The sequence below is a fragment of the Euwallacea similis genome, chromosome 25 (genome assembly GCF_039881205.1).
Source record: "Euwallacea similis isolate ESF13 chromosome 25, ESF131.1, whole genome shotgun sequence".
Lineage (NCBI taxonomy): Eukaryota > Metazoa > Arthropoda > Insecta > Coleoptera > Curculionidae > Euwallacea > Euwallacea similis.
This window is the reverse complement of record NC_089633.1, coordinates 1,333,342-1,356,485: the sequence shown is the minus strand read 5'-3', so window position 1 is coordinate 1,356,485 and position 23,144 is coordinate 1,333,342. Positions and strand designations below refer to the sequence as shown.

At 34.6% G+C, this 23,144-nt stretch overlaps 1 protein-coding gene and 1 pseudogene across 5 annotated transcripts in view; both read left to right on the top strand.

Moving 5' to 3' along the window:
* Positions 1-23,144, top strand: part of LOC136416874 (autism susceptibility gene 2 protein homolog) — a 100,354-nt gene that overhangs the window by 7,716 nt on the left and 69,494 nt on the right. For all 5 annotated transcript variants that reach the window (XM_066402282.1, XM_066402281.1, XM_066402280.1 and 2 more), the window contains exons 2-4: positions 5,226-5,342; positions 18,344-18,478; positions 18,971-19,006. In XM_066402282.1, coding sequence (XP_066258379.1) covers positions 5,226-5,342; positions 18,344-18,478; positions 18,971-19,006 — 288 coding nt within the window. The remainder of the gene's footprint in view (positions 1-5,225; positions 5,343-18,343; positions 18,479-18,970; positions 19,007-23,144) is intronic.
* Positions 1-23,144, top strand: part of LOC136416901 (histone-lysine N-methyltransferase SETMAR-like) — an 89,452-nt pseudogene that overhangs the window by 60,525 nt on the left and 5,783 nt on the right.

Genomic DNA, 23,144 nt, shown 5'->3' with positions numbered 1-23,144 from the left:
TTTCGGAAGATTATTTGCCAAATCTGTTCACTTTATTAAGCTGAAGCTCAGCGGAATCGATCGGCGCTACGAAAACGGTTTTGCGCGTCTTAATGAAAACCAATTCCCCCGGATTAGCCGTTTATTGGCCCGTAAACATTCAGTCTTACTGGTGAAAAGGGGAGGCACTAGTCTCCAGTTTACCTGGATTAGGCCACTTAATTAGTCCAAATTTAATCACTCATCAGCTTTACTCCAACGTTATTGCGCCGTTATTAAATGCAACCTTGTAGCATACAATGGTCCTTCGAGCGAGCTAAGCGGTTGGATTTATAGACATTATAATTCATAGAAGCGAAACGACATTAATTCAGTCGACTGAGTAGTCTGATTCCTATTCTGTGTAGCCGCTAGTTTAGCCGTTAATATCACCGTGTCGTCGTAATCTGACAAGCAAACTCGGGATTTGTAAACTGTTTTATTCAAAAAGTTTAAATTGACTACAGAAACATGAGCGCTCAAAATTGCAACTTTGGCCTCTATATGTGTAGCAGGATTTGTGATATTTTATTACCAAACGAAGCAACAACAGCCTGTTTGGCTAGTTATTCATGCACTTCGTTTAAAAAGGGGTAAAACTGATTCGATCTTAAATGATACTATGTCAAGAACTTGGCGCACAAAAATCCTGGATTCAAAATCCTATTATATTACATGAAATGCATCATCTACTATGGATCAACGGATTTGAAACAAAATAAATATAAAATTTGTCAGAGGAGAATTTTTCCTTACAGCGAGAGAAAATAGTGTTTTTTGTTTTCCATACTTTTTAAAAGAAGGAATTCTATTCAAATAAGTTCTAGGACCTTTATTTCAAAAGTAATTTATTTTCCAAAACATTAATGAAAACATCAAAAAAGTTCCAAAACTGTTCAATGTAGGAGCCGTTCTAATCACACACCGATACAGAGTTTTTGATTAGATGCTTGAAAGTTATAAAAACCCCCCTAGAACTCGTTAAAAGCGTTGATATTTTCGAGAAATTTACATTTCGCTTCATTACAACTTCCCAAAAACATTTAAACAATAATTTATTAATATTAGAAATAAAATTGATTTTGCCCGATCTTATTTGTAATTACCACCACTGTGTCTTTCTTTCACAGTGTGGAAATCTTAAGCTCCCTTGTTCATATAGCCATCCTTATCTGCTACGTGCGATTAAATGACAGACGAGTCGCGTAGTTCTTTTGCTATGTAATTCCAAGCAGGACCTGATTCAGTCGCCTAATGATAATCTTTGGTTGTATGCGATATTAAGTGAAAATGCAATAATTCAGTTGGTTAATTAGAGCTTAAGAAGGTTTCGCATATTTTTAAGTTTAGATTTTCGACACCTCTTTGTTAACTAAGACAATATGGCATGATTATTTTGTTTTTTAAATTAAAATTATCGTTAATGATGTCATGTAAACTACAAGTGAAATTCGTGTTTCCAAACTTTGGAAATTGGACATAACTTCGTCCCATCTTTGTTTTAAGAACTAAAATAATGGAGTATTCTGAAACGGTATTCGAGGACTGTCGCCACATTTTCAAGATTATATATTTTTGATAAGTTTTCATCTAAAACATCACCATCTCCTTGCTTTGAGAGACAAATCCTACTCATCCTAGATCCCATCGAATATGCATCCCATCAAAATCGCCTTTCTGTTGCATATGCCCCTCCTCTAAAAAAAAATCTGTCTCGATCACACTATATGCGGCCGATTAATTTTAATCTCTAGGCAAACAAAAGGGCCCCCGGATGGGTGCGTTTTTAATAAATCGAGCGGTTAAAAAGGGCTTCGTATGTGCATATCAATCAAGTGTAATCATGAGTGGTTCGTCAACCGAAACGGTAAAAGGTTAATATTTGTTTTGTCGTCGAGATGATAACGCATGAGGGATCCCCCATCAAGTTCCCCGTTACGCTTAACAACCTGTTATTAGTCAATTGATTACTCGATTGATTAGCTTAATAACTATTAGCAAAACGTGTCAAGTACCGCCGTCAGTAAATTCATCTGCAAAAAACTACGTACACCACTGTCTTCAATGATCCTCAAATACACAACTGACACAGTTCCACTGAATTAGGCAAAAATCCCTATCAATTCGCACACGAGGTAATCTCGGAAATTTCGCGCAATGCTCCACTAATCCCTTTACAATATCGTCGACGCCATTAAAGGGGTTTTCAACCCTTTCTCGTCTATAGGTATATGGACCGACACAAATATAAATAGCGTTGACCCCAAAGGGACCGCCGAACGGTCGCTCGTTGTTTATATTTGTCTTTACTCTAGTTGGGAATCAAGTATTCACCCTTGTTTTAGGGGTGGTTATTTCAAGGAGTGCGCGTGACCATTATGTGTATTTTTACTGATGATGAGATTTGACCAATTTTTTTAGTGAATATTAAGATTATTTTGGCAGTTTCTTGCACAATATTTAAGGTTTAAACTTGGATTCGAAGTTACCTTTTTATTGAGATCTATTGGAGACTCAAACCTAATCGAATTTTCCTCTATAATACAGTTTAAAAATTGAAAAAAACAATCTATGCACCTGCATAAGTTTTCTATGCGCAACAACGTTATATGAAATAAATTTGTCGTTAATGACCTTACTCTAACTTACAATCTTTAACCCTTGAGCAATATAAAGTAAATAATCCACCCCTAAATTGATTCGTTTCAAAAAATTGGAAGATATGTCATCGCATTTTCCTCATATCAATAATTGCCCTTCCAGTCCCTATGTGACCGATGACGGATCGTTCCCGCCTTAAACGTCAAAATAGAAGGGCCCTAATTTGAAGGTTTATTTACATCGTTATTGGCAATCAGAATGACGCGACGCTGGGCGACGCGAAGAAAAATGGAACGAATGCGCCGCGACGACAGCAAACAATATCGCATCGTCGCCAAATTGAAAAATGATGTCGAGGATTTTTTGAAAAATGGGCCGCCCACGGTTGGGTGGCCGCTGTGGGAAAATTGAATCGAGCCGAGATGCTTTAAGACTGTGGTAATTGTTCGCTTCTAGGGGGGCTAATCGGCGGTGAAATCTGTCAGAGAGAAAGAGTGGTTTTGAGCCTTAAAATGACAGAGAAATATGTAATTTAAATTTTCTGAGAAATGGAAACCCATCAAATCTATAACGATAACGACAATATCAGACCACTACTTTGTCGTCAACATTAATGATTCAACATTCAAGCTTTAAAACAAAGAATATTGTAACTGAAATAGAAAATTGTATATTTTTTATTTCTGTTTACGCCGATTTAGAGGATTTTTTGATCTACCATGACCGATCATCCATCAATAATTTATCCAGTTTACAAAGTTTGGCAACATGGATTTCACTGGCACTTTATGTAATTTCCTTGTCTTCTTGACAGCTCACTGAATTGTCAAAAAGCTGTCACTTGCAACTCAAGTTCATTGAACACAAGCTTGAGGATGGATAGAAGAAAGTTTACAAAGGCATGTCAAAATATCCTTGCACAAAAGTGTGTTAAACAGTTTAAATTCTTCAGAAAGTAAGCGAAACAGGAACATGACTGACATCTCATATCTGTTCGCTGTTACCGAAACTGACCTTCTAGACTTTCAAAACGAAATGTGATATTCAGTCATATTGCTTTTTTTTCGAAGGGAGTGGTAAAGTTTCATGGACAATCAATATTAGAATGTAACTACGACCTGAGTTGTCGACCATGCGGAAGTTCAAACTGTTTCTTTTGTGGGTGTTTAATGTCACGATCTGTCACCTGTCAGATATCATACGTTAAGTCATAAATACTTTATTCTGTCCTTGTCTTGTTGCGTTACGTTTGGATAAACCACCAGAGTTATTTCTTGAATTGTCTATTTGACAATTTTATAGTCAATTTGAAAATGTTTGACAGCACAGAACACCAATAAACACAAATTTTTACTAACAGGGTGAGTCTCTAAAATTTGAAAAGGCAATGGACGGTTTTCATAGTAAACAGACAATTTTCGCAATTTAAGGTCGTGCTTACTCTAGACCCTTAAGAAACACAATAGGTCATAAAATTTAAACAATAGTAGTGCGGATGAAATGTAGTACCAATGGCAGAGTTTAAGAAGGTTATAGCTTGAAATTAATTTTTTTTTTCGTAATGTTTATTTAAATATCAATATTTAAAATAATAACGCAACATAGTATAACAGAAAAAAATTTATACTACTATTATGGAAAACAAAAATAGAACAATAGAGACAAAAATGTAGAAAAAAAAAGAAGAAATACAATAACGCACCTTTACACTTAACTGGCATGAAAGATGACATTTTCACTTAAAAATTTTAACTATATTCGCTTTAACTTCAACTCTGTACAAGGAGGACACAGATACTGTTAATACAGGTGTATTTCAAATTAATTTTAAAAAGGCGAAATGACACTAGTTTATTGGGGTTTTATGGCTTTCGACCCTTAGTTGTGCCAAACATTTCCAAATAGACTATAGTATTAAATCTAATGTAAGATGGAAATCTGAAAACCAAAGTAAAAAAAAAATATATATAAAAATATTCCTCAATAGCACAAAGCTAGGCAACAATGGCGCTATCAGCCGGTCCCTACGGCTATTCATAGTTTTACCCGCTTTTCAGAACTTCATCATCTCAAAGTAGTTTTTATTTTTTTTAGAGAGACTAGTGGTAATAAAAGGCTCGGTAATTTGTGTGTTTTTCATAAATGGCATCACCCATTGTTGTTTGTCGGAAATTGTGTGGCATTTTTGGAGTTCTGATAATTGAGTAGTTTGGGGCTTATGGTAAACTAAATTACCCTATAGAATTAATGTGGTAAAAAGTGAGGTAGCAATAAATACAAAAGATTTTGACTCGAACTTACTCTTTCGGAATAATATCGATTTTACCTTGTCAGTACAGTGTTTTTTTTCTATTAATATTGGAAAATCGAGAATATTTCTGACCTCTATTCTAAAGACCCTAACTTTCTAAAAAAATTGCTTTCCATCATAATATGTCAGCACGCGTCCCATTATACCCATAACCATAAAAGAAGGCTCAAGGACCTAGATTCGGACTATTGTTGGGTGGTCAGATACCGCCATAAAATTAAAGCGCTGCTCATCATAATTTCTTTTGTCTGGCTTGTTGGGCGTTTGTTACCTAATCGTCATGGTTTTGTTACAGTTGGTAGTGAAGATCGCCTCAAAGGATGCCATCAAGCGGCTTACGGAAATCGAGAGGCCCAAGATCGAGCCCAAGGCCCACATTACCAACCATATTTTGGTACATAATAACCATAACGTAAGTATTGCATTCTTGGATTATAACATTGTTTTTAAAACACACGTGAGGTAAGTTTAACTCCTATTGTCGCTACAATTATTTTTGTTTGCTCAAATAGCAAAAACCGCACCATTTAATAATTAATTTTTTGTGGTAATGGTATTACGTCAATTCTGAACAAACAAACACATATTGGCAGCCTTTCATAGACTTTATTTTTTATATAATTACCAGTAAGTATTTTGATCTGAAAACCGATAACCGTTTATTTGCGTTAAGTTACAAAACAAACCTAATTTTTTGTGGGTTTTTTCCATTTTGGTAATACATGTAAATGACTGTCATGCGAATGAGTTCAGGTTAGGCTTTTATAATATTGCTAAAATTCTGTAATTTAAACCACAATTAGTATACATATAGTGTGTCTAAGAGAAGGATGCCTAGAAATAGATGTAGACTTGATTAAATGGGAGAAAAGATGTGTATTTAAGAGAGTAGTTTTACGATCCAAACAGATCTTCAAAGTTAATTTATTTTTGAGAAGAATGGAAAACATCTTTTCCATTGCAGTTTTTTATTCAACATGACAATCTCCGTTTCATTTTATGACATTTCATTTGTCCAAATTTTATCATCAACCTTTTCTTTCTGAATACGTCTCTGATAAGTTTTTTGCTAATTTTAGAACCACTTTTTGTTCGAAATTTATTGAAGTATCGTTACACTTAGTAACTTAATAGTATTTAATTATTTTTTTATTATTTTTATAAAAGGGACAAATATAATTAGGTACTAGACAGTCACTTAAAATAATAAAAAAAACTAAAGATAAATAAAAACATTGCGTAAATTACTAAGCATTATATCAATGAATGATCAATGTATTTGTAGTAAAAAGTTGTCTTAACATAGACAAAAAGCTTACCAGGGCCGCATCTAGGAAAAAGCTGATGATCATTCTTCATAAACGAAATGCCATAGAATGAAATCAAGATTGTCATGTTGAAGCTTATAAAAAAGTTCAATGGAAAAATAACTTTAGTTTCTATCTATCTCTGATCATAACGTGAAGAAAAAATAAACAATGAATTCGAAAATTTCGTTTTTTTCCCCGAAATAACTAGAAAACCAAAAATTTTTGTTGTAGATCTGTTTGTACCATGAAGTTGCTCCCTTGAACGAATAACTTCTCCCATCGAACCAAGTCTGTATCTATTACCGTTATCGAGATCCCCAGGATAAACACCTTTATCTTGGACACACTCGTACATATAATGCATTTTTTCTGTTGCTCTTAAAAGCAAAGCACAAATGAAGTACATACATCAACACCAATAAGAATTTTTTCCCATAATGTCGAAAGCCTTGACTGACTCGAAAAACGCATTCCATTCCATTAAAAAGGATACCGATATCCATATAATTATCGCATAGTTACCAACTTAATAGATTAGCAGCACTCAATACGCAGATGTTCTAAAGCCATCAAGCGACAAGCTCACCTAATCGTCCCATTAACGTACGGTAGATAGCGAAGCAAAATAATACAAGGTGTTGACATTATCATGTCAAATTATAGTCACCGAGCATTGAAAAAACACCTGTTTCGCCACATGGCTTCTTGTTGTTAAACAGCTACCCGAACCACTTGAGACTTCGAAGGCACATGTCGGAGCAGGCAAACAAAGGCGTATTGTGCGCAAAATTACCGGTTCGAATGTGTATTATCGAGAACAATGTTGTTTTGTTATGAAAATGGCATCTGTTTTAGTTGTTTGTATGTAGGTAATTAATTTTCGCCCTCATCTTTTAGTTATCTTACAGGGTGGATAGTTTTGAAAAGACCATTAATGTATGATGTGTCACGAGATCCAGTTTGACACTTAAACCGAAATCCAAAATGGCGCATGTAACTATTAAAATTGTCAAAATTGACATTGATATAACTTGGATTGTCACTCAATTTCCCAGCAACGTTATTAATAATAATGACTAATCGCGTTGTCAAGATCGCCATCTCATCAGCGACAATCTTCTCTTTTCAGTGACGGCGGCCATTTTGGCTTTCGTGTCGTTAAGCGGACCGTTCAGATTGCTATCTATACGTTTTGACGATTATCCCAACAACGCTTTTATGTTAATTGAGTCGAGTGAAAAAATGAAGCGGTAAATAAATGGCGATACGTCCAAATAATAAAGTCTGGGAATTTATAGGCTGCCTATTTGGCACGCACACCCGGTGTCGAGCAGTAGAGAGTTTTAGTTGAGTTACTATATAATTTTTACGATAACATTATACTTTTTTTTTAATCAAGAGAAAACCCATATAGTTGAATGTATTTTTATATTTATATACATATACAGTCAGTGTCTTATGATGCCTCAACGGTATAAGAATGGCAAAATATTCCTGAAGCAGAAGTAAAAATTACCAAATTTTCGGTAGGTTTGCCAAATTTATACATTTTCCAGTAGATGAAATAATATATGATATTAATGACTTTAAATAAAATTTTTAATTTTTCGCTAATTAACGGTTTCTAGCTTCATAATGGTTCGACATGTTCTACGCATCATATTTGAATTAAGAAAGTTCTGATATCTATTAGAGGAAGCATAAATTTGGCAACATTGCCGTAGTCGCCACCGTCACTTTGTAAAATTCGCCTATAGAAAATTTGATTTTGTAACCCCATCGTGGTCGTTCTTAATTTTTTTAACTATAAAAATGCAAAAAAAGCTGTAAATAAAATAGTTAACAACAATAAAAAAATATGAAAATTTGTATTCAGTACCTTAAATTTATTCCAAATAAACTACATTTTAAACTGGTTGAAAATTAATTTTCTCTTGCAAATCAACTAATTCAATAGAAATGCATTTAAGTAAATGAGATTTAACTGAAGTTTACATAACTTTATCTTGATTTAAGAATTTAATGTGAATTTTAAGAATAATGTGCTTTGGATATCCACAACAGTAAAATGTTGAATTAACAGTAAATTTAATCTGAATTAAGGAGTTGATATTATATTACAGCCAATTCGATAAATAGAGGTGAAATTGAGTAAAGGGGCGTTATTTATGATAAATTTAAGCGGAATAATTGCCATATTCGCCAATTATTTGATGTTTATATTAGGGAGGCGTTACTAGTGAGGTAATAGTTAAGTATATTTTCAAATTCCTATGGAACTTTACTAAAAGTCCCTTTGGATGGCCTGCACTTCAGTGATATTCCGATTTTCAGATCGTTAACACTTTCAGGTGTTTTACAAATGGTACATTTCAAATGACCCCGAAGGCAGAAGTTGAGGTGTGTCAGATTCGGTGATCTTGCTAGTCAGACCATAGTATATCCTCTACTAACCCATTTATCGGGAAATTCATGGTTAAGCCACTCCCTAAGTGATAAAATCTAGTGAGAGAACTCCACCTTGTTGAAATTGAATGCTACCTTACTGAATGTAGAGCTTCATTTTTATCAACTTGGTTTTCTAGATATCGGACGGTAAGTTGAGCTATGATGTTTTCTTCGAGAACTGAATACAAATGTCAATGAATACTAATTTAATTAACGTCTCGCCATAAAAATTATACCGTATTTCGGCTGTTGCTCTCTATTCAAACGTTAAATCGCCGAATGGCCTGAGTGCTGGAGATTAATAACAGCAGGTAATAAAATGTTGAAAGATATCTGTTACAAGTCGGTATCAGATTGCTTGACATCTGGTAGCTTGTTTAACCAGAAATAATCGCTTGGTATTGGTGCTTTTCGTGGATTTATGATGACGGGGGAAATTGACATGTTTTTCGATAATATGCATTACCTTTTGATGAAGCAAAAGTGAACAGATTTATTAGTAAATTCCCATTATGCACTGCGACTACAAGAACTATTTAAAACTTATTAATCTTCACAGCATGAAAAACTCAATTGGTAATTCGGTTTTGTGTTGCATGCAAAATATGAAAGAAGTCCCCTTTGAAATTTAATTTTTAATGTAAAAAAGTTAATTGAAAACGGATCTTATATGTATATTTTACCTGTTACATTGGCAAGTCCGAACAGAATAGAAATGAAACGAAGTGAGTATCTAGCAGATGATTCTGATTTGTGCTCAAACTTAAAGCAGAACAATATTTCACGTAAAAAAACGCTTTTGAAAAAGTCCAAATTTGGCTTTAATATAAACCATGAACAGGCGGATTATTGTTTGTACGGAAAGTGATACTGCATCTAATGCAGTTGACCGAACGACGCAAAGCCAAGTTTGGTCAACAATCGACTGCTGTAACTTTTGTACGTGTTAAGTATAATATTTTTCCTATGAACATATATGTGATAACTTTACTTTATATTGTAACTTCATTATAATATTATCGTACTGTATATGTAAGAAAGTTTTGGATGGAGCAGTTCATATAACTAAAATGCCGAACATATGCGATCAAAATCCTCGGATACGTCGATTTTTATTTTTTTTTGCAGTTTTTTTGATGGTAAATTTATGTATACAGGGTAGTCCAAAAATCAGGTAGGACCACCAACTTTGTTTTTTCAAATGGAAACACCTATTTTTTATTTCATTTTTGAATTCTACGCAAAGTCCTAAGTGTGTTTCATGTACCATGTCCTATACCTAAACTCAACAGGTCTCAAGAAATTTACGATTGAACATATCAAAAAGTAAAACTTTTGATTTCGTTTAAAATTTCTTTGGTCTGAAAAAGACCGACTTAATAAAATAAAACAACAAGTAACAATTAAATTAAATGTTCAAATTGGATCCCGCCTACTTCTTGACAGTAAGCAAGACGATGAATGAACTCCTGTTTGACAATTTGAACCATTGCTGGGGTAATTGTCCTTATTTCATTACGGATTCTTTCCTTTAAGGCTTCGATAATTACTGGTTGGTTAAAGTATACCCTATTCTTAAGGTAACCCCATAGAAATTAATCTAAAGTCGTAAGGTCAGGTGATCGTGCCGGCCATTCAATTACCCCTGTCTCCCAATTGAGCGTTTAGGAAAAATGTCATATAATAAGCCCTAACACCAACATGATAATGAGTGAGTGCTCCATGATGTTGAAGCCATAAACTACGACTGGGAACATTAGGATGATTCTTATTTGGATATAGCTCAATAAGAGCAGCAACAAGATCTATGAGGAATTCTAAATACTTTTCACCCGTTAATGTTCCATCAATGAAATAGGGTCCTAAAATTCTGTTGCCAATGATTCTGGCCCAAACATTTACCTTTTTTGGAAATTGAGTGTGAGCCTGCGTCATCCAATGAGGATTCTGGGGCGCCCAATAGCGACAGCTTTGTTTATTGACTGTACCGTTAAGTGTAAAGGTAGCTTCATCAGAAAAGGCAATACAGTTGACAAAATTAGCATCAGTATTGCACCTCTCCATCATGTTAGAACAGAATTTAACTCTACGATAAGAATAATCTGTATTTAGCTCGTGGACCAACCAACTCGTGGTAATTTGTATGGATGCCATTTATAAGTTTTCAAATGTTTCAGAACAGAAGTGTGACTGATGTCATTATTAACAGTCACTGCTCGCGAGGTATTATGTGGATTTTCTTGTAGCTGCAATAAAATATTTAATTGCACTTCTTCGGGTGCTTTAGACCTGTAAATGTTAGGCTGTAAATTGTCTCTAACATGTCCCAGTTCAGAAAACTTATTTGAAATTTTAAAAACTATGGAGTGCACTAAAGAACCATCATCTGGATATTTATTGTTAAATAAAACACATATTTCTTGATATGTACATGTACGTTGGCTATCTCCACATCCTTTCATAATCAGAATTTCGATTCTCTGTTTTTCTGTTAAATGACGAACCATTTTACAATAAATCAAAAGCAACGAGGGACACTACTTGGCATAAATAGAAACTGAACAAAAATAAACAATAAAAAAAGACATGCGGATTCGCGCTCAAATAATTCTATGACCTACTTGGCTAGAAATTTTTTAGGACACACGGTAAATAAACAATGTCAACAATGTTCAATCGTAAATTTCTCGAGACCTGTTGCGCTTAGGTGTAAGACATGGTACATGAAACGCACTTAAAATTTTGCGTAGAATTCAAAAATGAAATAAAAAATAGGTGTTTCCATTAGAGAAACAAAGTTGATGGTCGTACCTGATTTTTGGACTACCCTGTATACATGAATTTACCATTAAAAAAAACCGCGAGAAAAAATAAAAATCGACGTATTCGAGGATTTTGGCCGCATATGTTCGGCATTTTAGTTATATGGACTGTTCCATCCAAAACTTCCGCACTCTATGTGCGGTAATAACGATTTAGGGGTAGAGGACCGAAAGAAAAAAAATATGCCCGCGGCCGAAGTTTGAGGCCTGACAGAAAGCAGAGAACCTTTATTCGGTCAAGGGCGTAATCCTTTTTTCGATTCGTGGTACATACCACGTTTTATACTCAAATAATAGTTTTCAGATCTTCTACATGCAAGTAGAAACATATTGTAACTCGCTATTTGATTAAAGACGGTTAAAATGTTACCAAACGTCATTTTTACTTTACGGCTCGTTGCCAAAAGCGACGGGCGGTATTATAACTTTACCGCCCGCTACCGTGAGCGACGGGCCATAAAAATACAACACCCGCTGCGATTTATTTGTGTGTAAAATTTGATTTTTGATTTTACTAAAATTTAAAATTGTATTTGAAAAAAAGCATTGCACGTATCAGCTTAACTATTTATAAACGAAATCGGCATAAATGGCCATTAGTATGTGCGATCTATAAGTTTCGATAGTGACCTCAACCTCATTCAAAGAATTACGAGCTTATTCGCGACGCTAATAATTGTAACATTCCCTACCATATAAATGTAAGTGTCCCTGAAAGAAAATAACAAAAAAAAAACAAACAAAAAGGGCGCCTAAAGGGAATTTATCTGGGCATCATCCCGTTCGTGTGGTGACATATCTTGAAACGATGATCCCTCTCGTGTGTCACGGGCTTTGTTATTGCTCTTAATCCCCCGGGATGAGTGTCAGGACACGCAATGTGTGTTTGGGGGCTTCGAATCATTAAATCTTCCTGGGATTAGTGCATTCGATTTCCCTGATTTCGTGTACATCAATAAAACGCAAATAATTAAATTTATTTGCCCACGCAGCACGTAACTAATTAACCTCAAACTTTCCATCGCCCAAACGCCCTTTGTCCGTCCCGAGGGGTTCTATTGTCCGGTATCGTCCTTTCTCGAGATTCCTGATTAGAAGGACCGGGAAACTGGGGAAATCCTTTCGATAATGCCGAAAATTACGTCGACAATCCTCCTCAAATAATTTGGAGTAATTTAATTGATGCGGTTGGCTGATGGGATTTCGGGAAATTGAGATGTTTGATGTGACGGGGATTGAGTAGATTTCGTCTTTGGTTATCGTAATAATATCGTAATAATAGGTCTTATGGTCGCCTGATGATGGTGGTTATAATGTAAAGTGATCGGCGTTAATAGTGATTCAATGCGAATTTGGTAGCAGCTAAATTAGTTTGTAAAGATTTTTGAAAGTTTTGCCATTTTGTGTTAGTCGGAGAAAAACCGGGATTTCATAATATTAAGAATTCCAAAACATGTAAAATTTCATGAATCTGTTTAATCACTTATTATTACGATTATACGTAACCAGTATCTGGAGTGATATTATTTATGTATGTATTGTTGAAATCCTATACTCAACCATAAGTTATCCAAATTAATAATAAACAGTTTTTCTAGCGGCGTCTAAAGACAAACGGATTGATTTCCTATGTACATAGCAGTTATGATTATATATTTTTCTTCTTAGAGTTAGTTCTATATATAAGTTTTAGTCTGAAGATTTGTCGTCCACAAGACGTACACGATTCTTGGTCCTCTCTAATTTCTTTTCTTTTTTGGATAATAAAGTTATTTCATTCTAAGTTGTACCTCTTATTATCTCCTAAATTCCAACATGTATTCCCCGACCGGTAGGTTCTCTTGATTTTAGTAGGTCAATGAAAAGAGCACAATTTTTTAACTTTAACCTAATCAATAGATCTAAATAAAAGTGCTGAAAAATAGACTATTTATTAAAAAAGGGGGCCGTAATACGTCGAAATCCTCGTCCCTATCCAAATGAAAGTACTGCTAATTAAAATTGATTTCCTGAAACTTACTACTGGCAAATATTAGAATTTACATTTTTCTTTTCATTTTAACTTCCACGAAATGCAGTATAGAAGTGGAGTTTCGAACGCAGTTACTTAAAACAATAGAATGTCTTCCACCAACTATAGTGCAACTTACCGTGAACTACGTTCTAAATACCTGGGTTTTGCCTTTTTAGATTTGAATGAATAAAATTATTATATAAGTAATGTATTAAAGTCTCTTGTTTTTCTTGTATCTTAATTTGCTTGCTATTAAGTAAAATGTCTTATATGATGAAGTAATTTGGATTGGCAATTTTGGAACCAAAAATTTCTCTCAAAAAGTTTGAATTTTAATGGTCCTGATATGTTATTGGAACAAGCTACGCTTTTTTCTCTAGAATTTTCAAAAATCAATGCAATTTGATAATTCAACAATTTCAGAATTTTCGTTTAAAGTGTTGAAAAATTACAAAATTGCCCAAATTCACCTTATAATTTTCAGCAATTTTAATAGTTTTCGCATTCTTTAGGAGAATTTTGATGTTGAAAAATATGTTGTTTGCAGTCATTTGGCTGCAAATGCCTGCACTTTACAGGTTCTCTTATAATTATCTCTTATAACAAAACACTCAGAATTCTCGATCTACTGCACTAAAATATATGTATGTGTTTATAAAACATACCTTTTCTCGTTTGGCAATTGAGAAATCGAAAAAGCAAACAAATAGCCGCGCACGTTTTTGACATAAAACAGCCCACCACCGAAAAAATAAACCAATCAGGGGCATTATCCATTAATAAAACACGTTTTTCATCGAATATTTAACAGAGGCATTTCGGAAATTATTGCGCCCGCTGAATTTACGATAAAATAATTTGAGCCCAGTTTTATGATTTATTGTTTCAAGTTTATTTTTCGCCGGACTCCGCAATTTTCGTTATGCCAAATTGAATTGAATTCTCCGGATTGTCCAAATAAACTAAACGAAATTAACTTTGTGCAGTTGCCATTGGTTGTGTGTTTATCCATGTTTTTTTTTTGGCTAAATAATAATGGTCTCAATTTTTACCAAAGATAATTTATAAACTGAAATTTATACATATGTTGAAAATATATTAATAATAGCTTTATTTCGGGTCATTTAAATGTCTTAACAAAAAAAAAACAAAAATATATGATTTTCTCAAAAACATGGTGGAAAACTGATTAAAAAAAATCTAAATTTTTTGTATTTGGGATGTTTCAGGAATATTGAAAAACATAAATTGCGGAATGGTTAGAAATAGAAGAAAAATAAAAAAATGAACCTTATAACTGATTTTGTCCAAAGATATAGACTATTTCCTCCCACCGTATGCCGAGCCGAATTTACCTGCCACCTTATAAGGCGAATCTTGTGTAGGCAACCAGACCTACACATCAGATAAGTTTATTGAAGTCCTGAGATTTAAAAACAATGCCAAAAACAAGGGGGAACACTTAATATTTCTTGAATGAATAAAGAGTAAGAGGTTTTTTATTAAATTTTTCCCGAATAATTTATAGAAAACAAATAGGGTCATTAGGCCTAAATTGCCCTGCTCACACACTGGTAATTTTCCCGACCCGTCCCTGTCCAATCGTATCGTAATGCCAACATTACTGAGCCTTCATTATAGATTATAGCTTATGTTTACCATCCGACAATGCCGTGTTTATATATTTATTCGCCCGCATCAATACTGCTATTACCTATTAAACGTAATAAGCGTTTAAACAAAGGAAAATTATATCGTAATTTAGTCATTTATTATTTATAAATGCCGTCCGAAATAATGAAGTATTATTAGCGGCGCTCTGGCATTTAGTTTATTGAAACGGTGCAGACTGTCATTAAGGCCCGAGAACCATAAAATTCTAATTAGAGACTTTATGCCTCGTGTACGAGGGTATTTAGTTGCTGTTGCCTTTTTATTAATTCACGCCTTTTTCCTTAATTAAGTGCTCCGGCGGTGGGTTGTCTCTAATATTTGCACGTAATGGAAGTTACGAACAAAGGGGTGCTACAACAGCTCAACAAAAAATAAATTGCACAATCCCATCGAACGAATATTATGATCTAACCGACCGACATACCGACATGAATTCACGCAAATTCCATCAATCAACAGCATTAATTACATTACAAGAAACCATAACAGTTATCTTCGGGGCCGGTAATTAAGTAACCGCCTAAGTAATCGGCACTACAAGATCATAATTACCCCCGGATAATTGGGCGCAATTATCCGACCAGAGTCATTTTTTCCCAGATAAGTCGCCTATAGGTCCCGTATTAGGTTGATTGATTTTTTCCTGATAAATACTTAATTGCTCTCTGGTGCTTGATGGCAAATTGTGCAAAAAATTATGGTTGCTAGTGAAATTCAGCATAATACAAACGGAGAAAGAGTGTGAAAATAGCAAATGTAGGTGAAGAAAATGTGAATAAATATGCTGAATAAATTGAGTTTTTCCTTATATGAAGAAATTCAGTCAATAGACTTACCAAACTCAAGAACATAAAAAGTTGTGTTCAAGATGGTTCAAATTGAACCTTGTCTAATTGTGGCCCACCATTAGAATGTCAGAAATTACACTCACTTTCACATGAAATGCACCACCCAGTAATAATAATTATTAAGTCTTGTAATTTTGGCAAAATCATGCTTCATAATAGAGTATCAAATGATCAGACTTTCAGTAAAAAAGAAAGAATGCTGGTGGTTTTTTTGTCATCGACCTATTAGATTTTTCATTCAATTGTAAATAAATAAAATAATATTTACATGGAAATATCAGTTTATTTTGTTGCTGAACTATGAACAAGACATCTCAAAATGCCCCCAGTGAGACTGCGTCGAAATTTTTCCCACGTTTCGGATTTTGATAGAGGGCGAATTATCGGCATGAAGGAGGGTGGACTTTCTTTTCGTGAGATTGCCCGAAGAATGAATCGGAACCACACCACGATTGCGAGAATATGGTCTTCGTGGCCTGAAGAGAGGGTTCAGCGACATCGTCCAGCTGGACGTCCTCCCCGTAGCAGCAACGCACGTGAAGATCGACTTCTTAGACGGATGGCCATTGGTGATCGATTTCAAACAACAATATCTGTTGCAGTAAATTGGATGGGAGTTCTAAATCGTCGGGTGTCGATGGCAACAGTTTACAGAAGAATTTCGTCTTTTGGCCTGCATTCATACCGCCCAAATCTACGACTGCCACTAACCGCCCAACACCAAGCTTCCAGATTGGCCTGGTGTCAAGAACGAATTGATTGGAATCATGAGTGGAACAATATCGTCTTCAGTGACGAGTCGCGATTTTGTTTATGGATCAATGATGGTCGTAGAAGAGTCAGACGATACCAAGGTGAAAGAAGAAATTTGCAATTTTCTGAAAGGCGCCACACAGCTTTAACACCTGGTGTTATGGTCTGGGGTGCGATATGTGTTGGCCGAAGATCTTCTCTTGTGTTCGTTCCAGGCACCCTAAACGCACGTCGCTACATTGACAATGTTCTGAGGCCAGTATTAGTACTTTTCATGCAAACTTTACCAAATGGCATTTTCCAACAGGATAATGCAAGACCACATAGTGCGAACATTACTCGACGATACCTGGAAGAAGCACAATTGGAAATACTGCCTTGGCCTGCACGGTCACCGGACCTATCGCCCATCGAACATCTTTGGGATATGATGAGTCGCCGTCTTCGAAATTTACCGAGGCCTCAACAATGTGGATGACCTACGACATCATCTTGAGGTAGCATGGAATGAAATACCCCAGGAAGATATTGATCATTTGTTGCAAAGCATACCGCGAAGAGTACGTGCTTGCATTGCCGTACGAGGCGATGTCATTCATTATTAATTTTTTAATTATCAAATATTGTATCTTTTAACTGAAAGTCTGATCATTTGATACTCTATTATGAAGCATTATTTTGCCAAAATTACAAGACTTAATTATTATTATTACTGGGTGGTGCATTTCATGTGAAAGTGAGTGTATAACAAATACAGATTTCACAGGTGATTCGAAATGTTTATGTTTTCATCATAATTTTTTGCAAATAACCGTACTTTACTGAACGATCCAAAAAAAATTCGTTTATAAGGTCGAACATTTTGTTCTCATTTAGCATTTTATTTTATTTTTAATCTCTTAAACGTGTTACGTTCCTTCTATGCGTATGTCGTCTACCTATGAGATTTTATCATTGCTCAAACTTGAAAGAACCCAATTTTTATTTCTGTCGATTTCAAATTACCCGAATCCACTTGATTTTTTCCCATAGGTTTTGAAGTAACCTGGATTGATCTGATGCTTTTCTATAACAGATTTTCAATAATTTGAAATAACCTAACTGTCGCGCAGATTTCGAAGTTGTGGAAGTGACCTGTTTCTTCTACAGATTTTGAAAGAACGTAAAGTTGTAGTCAGAAGGATTTAAGGCACGTTTTAACACGTTAACCGCCACGAAGCCCAAACCACGGGTTTCACTTTTTCTGTCAAATCGGCTCCGAATCCCAAACGTTGGGTTTCATTTTCAAAGTGTGTTTTTACTGATTTTTGGCATTTTTATAATAAAAGTCGAATATATATGACAGTAATGTAATCAAAAAATCATTTTAAAACAAACTTTCGTTATGGGCCCTATCGACTAAAAATTTAAATATACGGTGGGCGGTTAACGTGTTAAACGCCACGTTATGAATCATTGGTATGATCTGATGAGTTTTCTAGAATATTAAGTTCAAGAACTTTCTGATGGAAATATAAAAGTATTTTTTTGTTTTTCTTTTTCAGGGTTTGACATCCACTCATGATCCAGCGACTAGCGACGACAGTGGTCGGGCTTCCGAAAGATTGACGGGTTCCTCGGTGGTGTCAGTGGCACCTCGCGAACGCGATGCTGATAGTTCCAGGGACCGATTAAGCGATGTAAGTAAACTCACTAATCTAAATCGTAATAAATCCCCCAGTTTTATCGGCAAACTCAAAGCAACTTTCCCTCCATTCCGCCTTCCGTCCTGTTCCCTTGGGAGAATTCAAATTAAAATCCGCTATTAAAGCGAAGAATCTAAAATGTATTTTTCATAACTAAACTATCCGAGGGAGTCTCGGAACTTTTTAAAATATTGATAGTGACTTTGTGCGGGCTTTGTCTCGGCCAGTTTTAAACTCGAGGGCACTTTTCCAACTTTTTATTGTACTTTATTCGCTTTTGTGTAAGCGTTGTGCGATTTAAGTTTTATTAAACTGCAATTTTGCCCAAAAGTCTAGAGAGGGAGAGAAGGAAGGAGGGGGGAAGACAAAGTTATTGAAAGATTATAGGTTGAAAACGGGAATAACTTGAAAATTAATCGATCACAATAGAATCAAGGAAAAGGTTGTTTTTGTGTAGGAAGTTAATCATTTCGTTTTCCTTTGCAGGCAAGCAGTAGATGCAGCTCAGGCAAAGGATATATCGTAAGTAGCTATAGTAACATTACGAAATCGCCTATTTATCATCATACATACATACAGCGTGTCAATTTGAAAGCGAATCACCCTCGATGTATAAGTCTTTATAAAAAAATATGTAAATATGCATGTCGGAGATTTATTAGTCTTTGAGATTTATAAAAGTAGCATTAGGATAGACAATAAGATGAAGGGCAGGCTGACAGGGCCATCTGAAGACAAAGCACTGTCGAACGAGGTCACTATTGCCACGGCGCGCTTAAGTGGTCATGTGTGCTAATTATTTGGGTGACACTAAACTATTGGTTCCTTTGTAATAGGGACTAGCAGGTACTTATCCCATGGTTCTGAAGGACTCACCAGAACTGGGAAAGTTAAGACAAGAGGGACAAAGAACGGGCAGTTAATAGATTGATGGGAAAAAGAGCGGTCGTGGAATAGTGAACTGGTTTGTCTGTCTCTTCTATCTTTCTTTTCTCTGTTAATAAAAAAAAGCGATATACCAAATACAAAAAAATGGAGAATACTTCACAAGTTACTCTGACATGCATAAACACGTCGATTTTATTTTCAAGGAGGATATTTTTAAATTGGTTTTCTATTAAATTGCAATCACCTTCTAGCGGGGGTGAAAACATCCACCAAAATCTTAAATGGGAAGGAGGGTTGGGTTATATCTCATTTGAAAAGTTTTTCAATTATTATCGTTCCAAATGTACCTGGTTTTTTTTTATTGAGGAGTTTTCGAAAAATGATCTAACCCGTAAAGAAGCTTAGGTATCGACTGTATTCTAGAAAAATTATTTATTAATGTTTTAAGTGTTCAAAATGCTGTTCTTTATTTTTTTAAAATAAATAAAGACCGTTTTTAAACTCCACTTTAACATTCACAAAGATTTCTATTTGAATTTCCTTACACGCAGTTGTAATTCTTTTCTTCAATCCTTCCAAATCTTGAGGCTGGGTTTTATAAACAGATGATTATTTTGGTTTTTATTTGTTTATTTGTATTTGTAAATTTTTTTATTTGAATATTCTACTTGTAGGAAAAACAATAGAATAAGACTGTTCGATTAAAAAAGGACGATGAAATTCTTGAGTTTTTTGTTAAATTATTATTTATTATTGTAAATTTCATTTCGCGAGGTAAATGTTGTGTGTTTATAAGGTTATTTAAAAGAATTATATAGACGCTTCAACAAAGAACCGAGATTATGTTCACATATGGAAAATGTGGAAGATGCGCACGAAAAGCAGCAAAAATTTTTAATGAGAGGAACCCCAAAACTAATTTGAAACAAATACGTGTTAGAATTAGTTGATAAGTTTACTGAAACTGGTTTCGTTGTCGATAAGAAAAGAGTACATACATATGTGTGTTTTGAATGAAGCAGCTCAAATCGAAGTTTTAGGCTCTTTCGTTGCTGAACCGACCAGCTCCGTTCGTATTTTAGTAGACGAAGTAGGAATGTTTCACAAAATAATAAGGAAAGCGATATAGTTAAATAAATTCTACTCATGTAAAATGCAAATCCTTCAACAATTTATTGACGACTGTTTTGACACGATTCAATGTTATGGAATAATTACAGATTTTATAAATCACAACCAAAATATTTTACAAAACACTTGCTTTAGTGATGAGTGTACTTTTTTCTTAATGGACATGTTAGCAAATAAAATTGCGGATACTGGAGAGATGAAAATCCCCCCCCATTAGGGAAGATAATGCACAGTATTCATAAAAAGCAAGATGTTTAGGCGGAGATATTGTTAGGAGTGCCATTAGTGGTCTTTTATTCATAGAGGAAAACCTAACCTATGAACTTTACTTAAATCTGCTAGAAGAGATAATAGACCTATTTATAACAACGAATTTAGAACATCAAGTTGACGTGGCTAATAATAGTCTTTTATAAGACGATCTTTATTTTCAAATAGATGGAACTTCTACCACATTATTTACTTCCTGACATACAATGATTATACGATAGGTTTTCTGGCAAATGGATTGGTCGAAGAGGTCCAATTGGGTGGCCACTGCAATAGCCCAATTTAACACCTCTGGATTTTTTTCTTTGAGGGCATCTTAAATGTGTGGTTTATAAAGCCAAGCCTCAAGTTTTGGAAGGATTGAAGAGAAGAATTATAGCTACATGTAGGAAAATTTAAGTAGAAAGCTTTGTAAATGTTAGAGTGGAGATTGAAAAGTTTGAAAATGGACAGCATTGTGAAAACTTAAAACAGTGCTAAACAATTTTTCTATAATATAGTTGATGTTTAAGTTTGTTTCCGGTTTGGATTTGATTTTTCGAATATCCTTCAATAAAAAAAAACAGGTACATTTGGAACGATAATAATTGAAATACTTTTCAAATGAGATATAACTCAACTCCTTTTCTATTTAAGATTTTAGTGGTTGTTTTCACCCCTGCTACAGGGTGATTGCAATTTAATAGAAAACCAACTTAATGTCCTCCTTGAAAATAAAATCGACGTGTTTATGCATATTTACATATTTTTTTTATACAGATTGATATATCGATGGTGATTCGTTTTCAAATTGACATGCTGTATATAATCTACAAATTTTGGTCATAGTTATTTTGAATTAGATATTGACAGGTTAATATATGCATCTTTAAGATACCAGATAGCGGCTGCGCTGGCTAATTTAAGTTTGGAACTTAAGCGTTTACGTAGAAATTTGCAAATAATTCTGCATTGGAGTTATATAAATGTAGGAAATAATAGAAGAAATTATGCAAAAATTAAAATTTGCGGAATGGATGGATGGACGTGGAAAAATCGATAATAAACTCATCCATTTTTAGACAGAGTTACTGTAGAATCACTTTATGCAGGTACGTAATTGCGCTTTGTGAGTGTCTTCTTCAACTAAATTTGAATAATAAATTTTACATTATGTTAAATTTTGATTCACCTTTCAGAACTATCAATGTTGTTACAGAAGAAAAGATTTAAAAAATAGAAAAGACAGTAATATCAGGGAAGTAAAAGTTTCTAACTGGAAATTTGCAAGCAAGTTTGCGAATTCCATTGATTGTAATAAAAAATAGAACAGAAAATAATTTTAGAAAGAGACACAGAAACAACTATTTTGAGGACTAATACTCTTCTCGACATTGAACTGCACTGTTTGCTTCAATGAGAAAGGAATTTACAAAAATTACTTTCTATTCACTGTACCCGTTTCTACGGAAACGCTAAAACTCCAAACTGAAACTATTCCTCGCAGAAAATAAATCTTCTATTTAATTAAACTCTGGATTTTTAAATCCCTTCCGATTATTTTTTTAATATTTCAAAACACAATTAAATCCCAATTTGCATTAGGACCACTCTTATTAAGCCGGCAGATGTAATTGGAGCGAAAGCGTCTCAAAGTCCTAAAAGCTCTCCAAAGGTACACCGTGTAACGAGTTTAAAATTAAAAACTTGGAGAGAGCGGCAATGTAGTTAAAAATTAACGTTTCCCTTTGCCATTGTATAGTCACTCCCGTAAGTACTGATTTAAAAAGGGGTCGTTATAACGTAAATTTGTCGCGCTTCAGATACTTTTTTTTGGCTAGAAATGCAGCAATTTGAATAAAGCTTGTGCTTGACAGTTTTGTTGTGAATTTAAAATGGCATGAATATATTACAATTTTAGACTCGACAGAGAAATGCACAAAATGTTGCATATTAAACAGACTGAAGGTTGTTTTCCGTGTAAGTTCAAGTTAGATCATTTTAAGTCTCATTTAAGCCACATTCCGATCGAATATCTTGGCACATAACCGGCCCTTTCAACTATTCTTCTCGTGAAAAACAATTACTCCTGACACCAATACGGCCAACAATGATTTATCCGCTTGCCTTTTCTCAGCAATTTTCTCCTGTTTTCCGACGGTTTTTCCCCCTTCGGCAAAAACCGCTCGCAGCGCTTTCTCTTGATTATTTCCGCTTTTTGTGACCGAAAACCGGGAAAAGACTAAAAGTATATTTTCGTCATGGGAATGGAAAAACCCACCGAAAAACTGTTCTCGAGAGATAGAAGAGTATGTAACATTAATCAGTGACGCGGTTTACTTCAATGACTCAATGGCGCGGGTGTAAAGTTTTTTTAGAAAGACTGGAAATT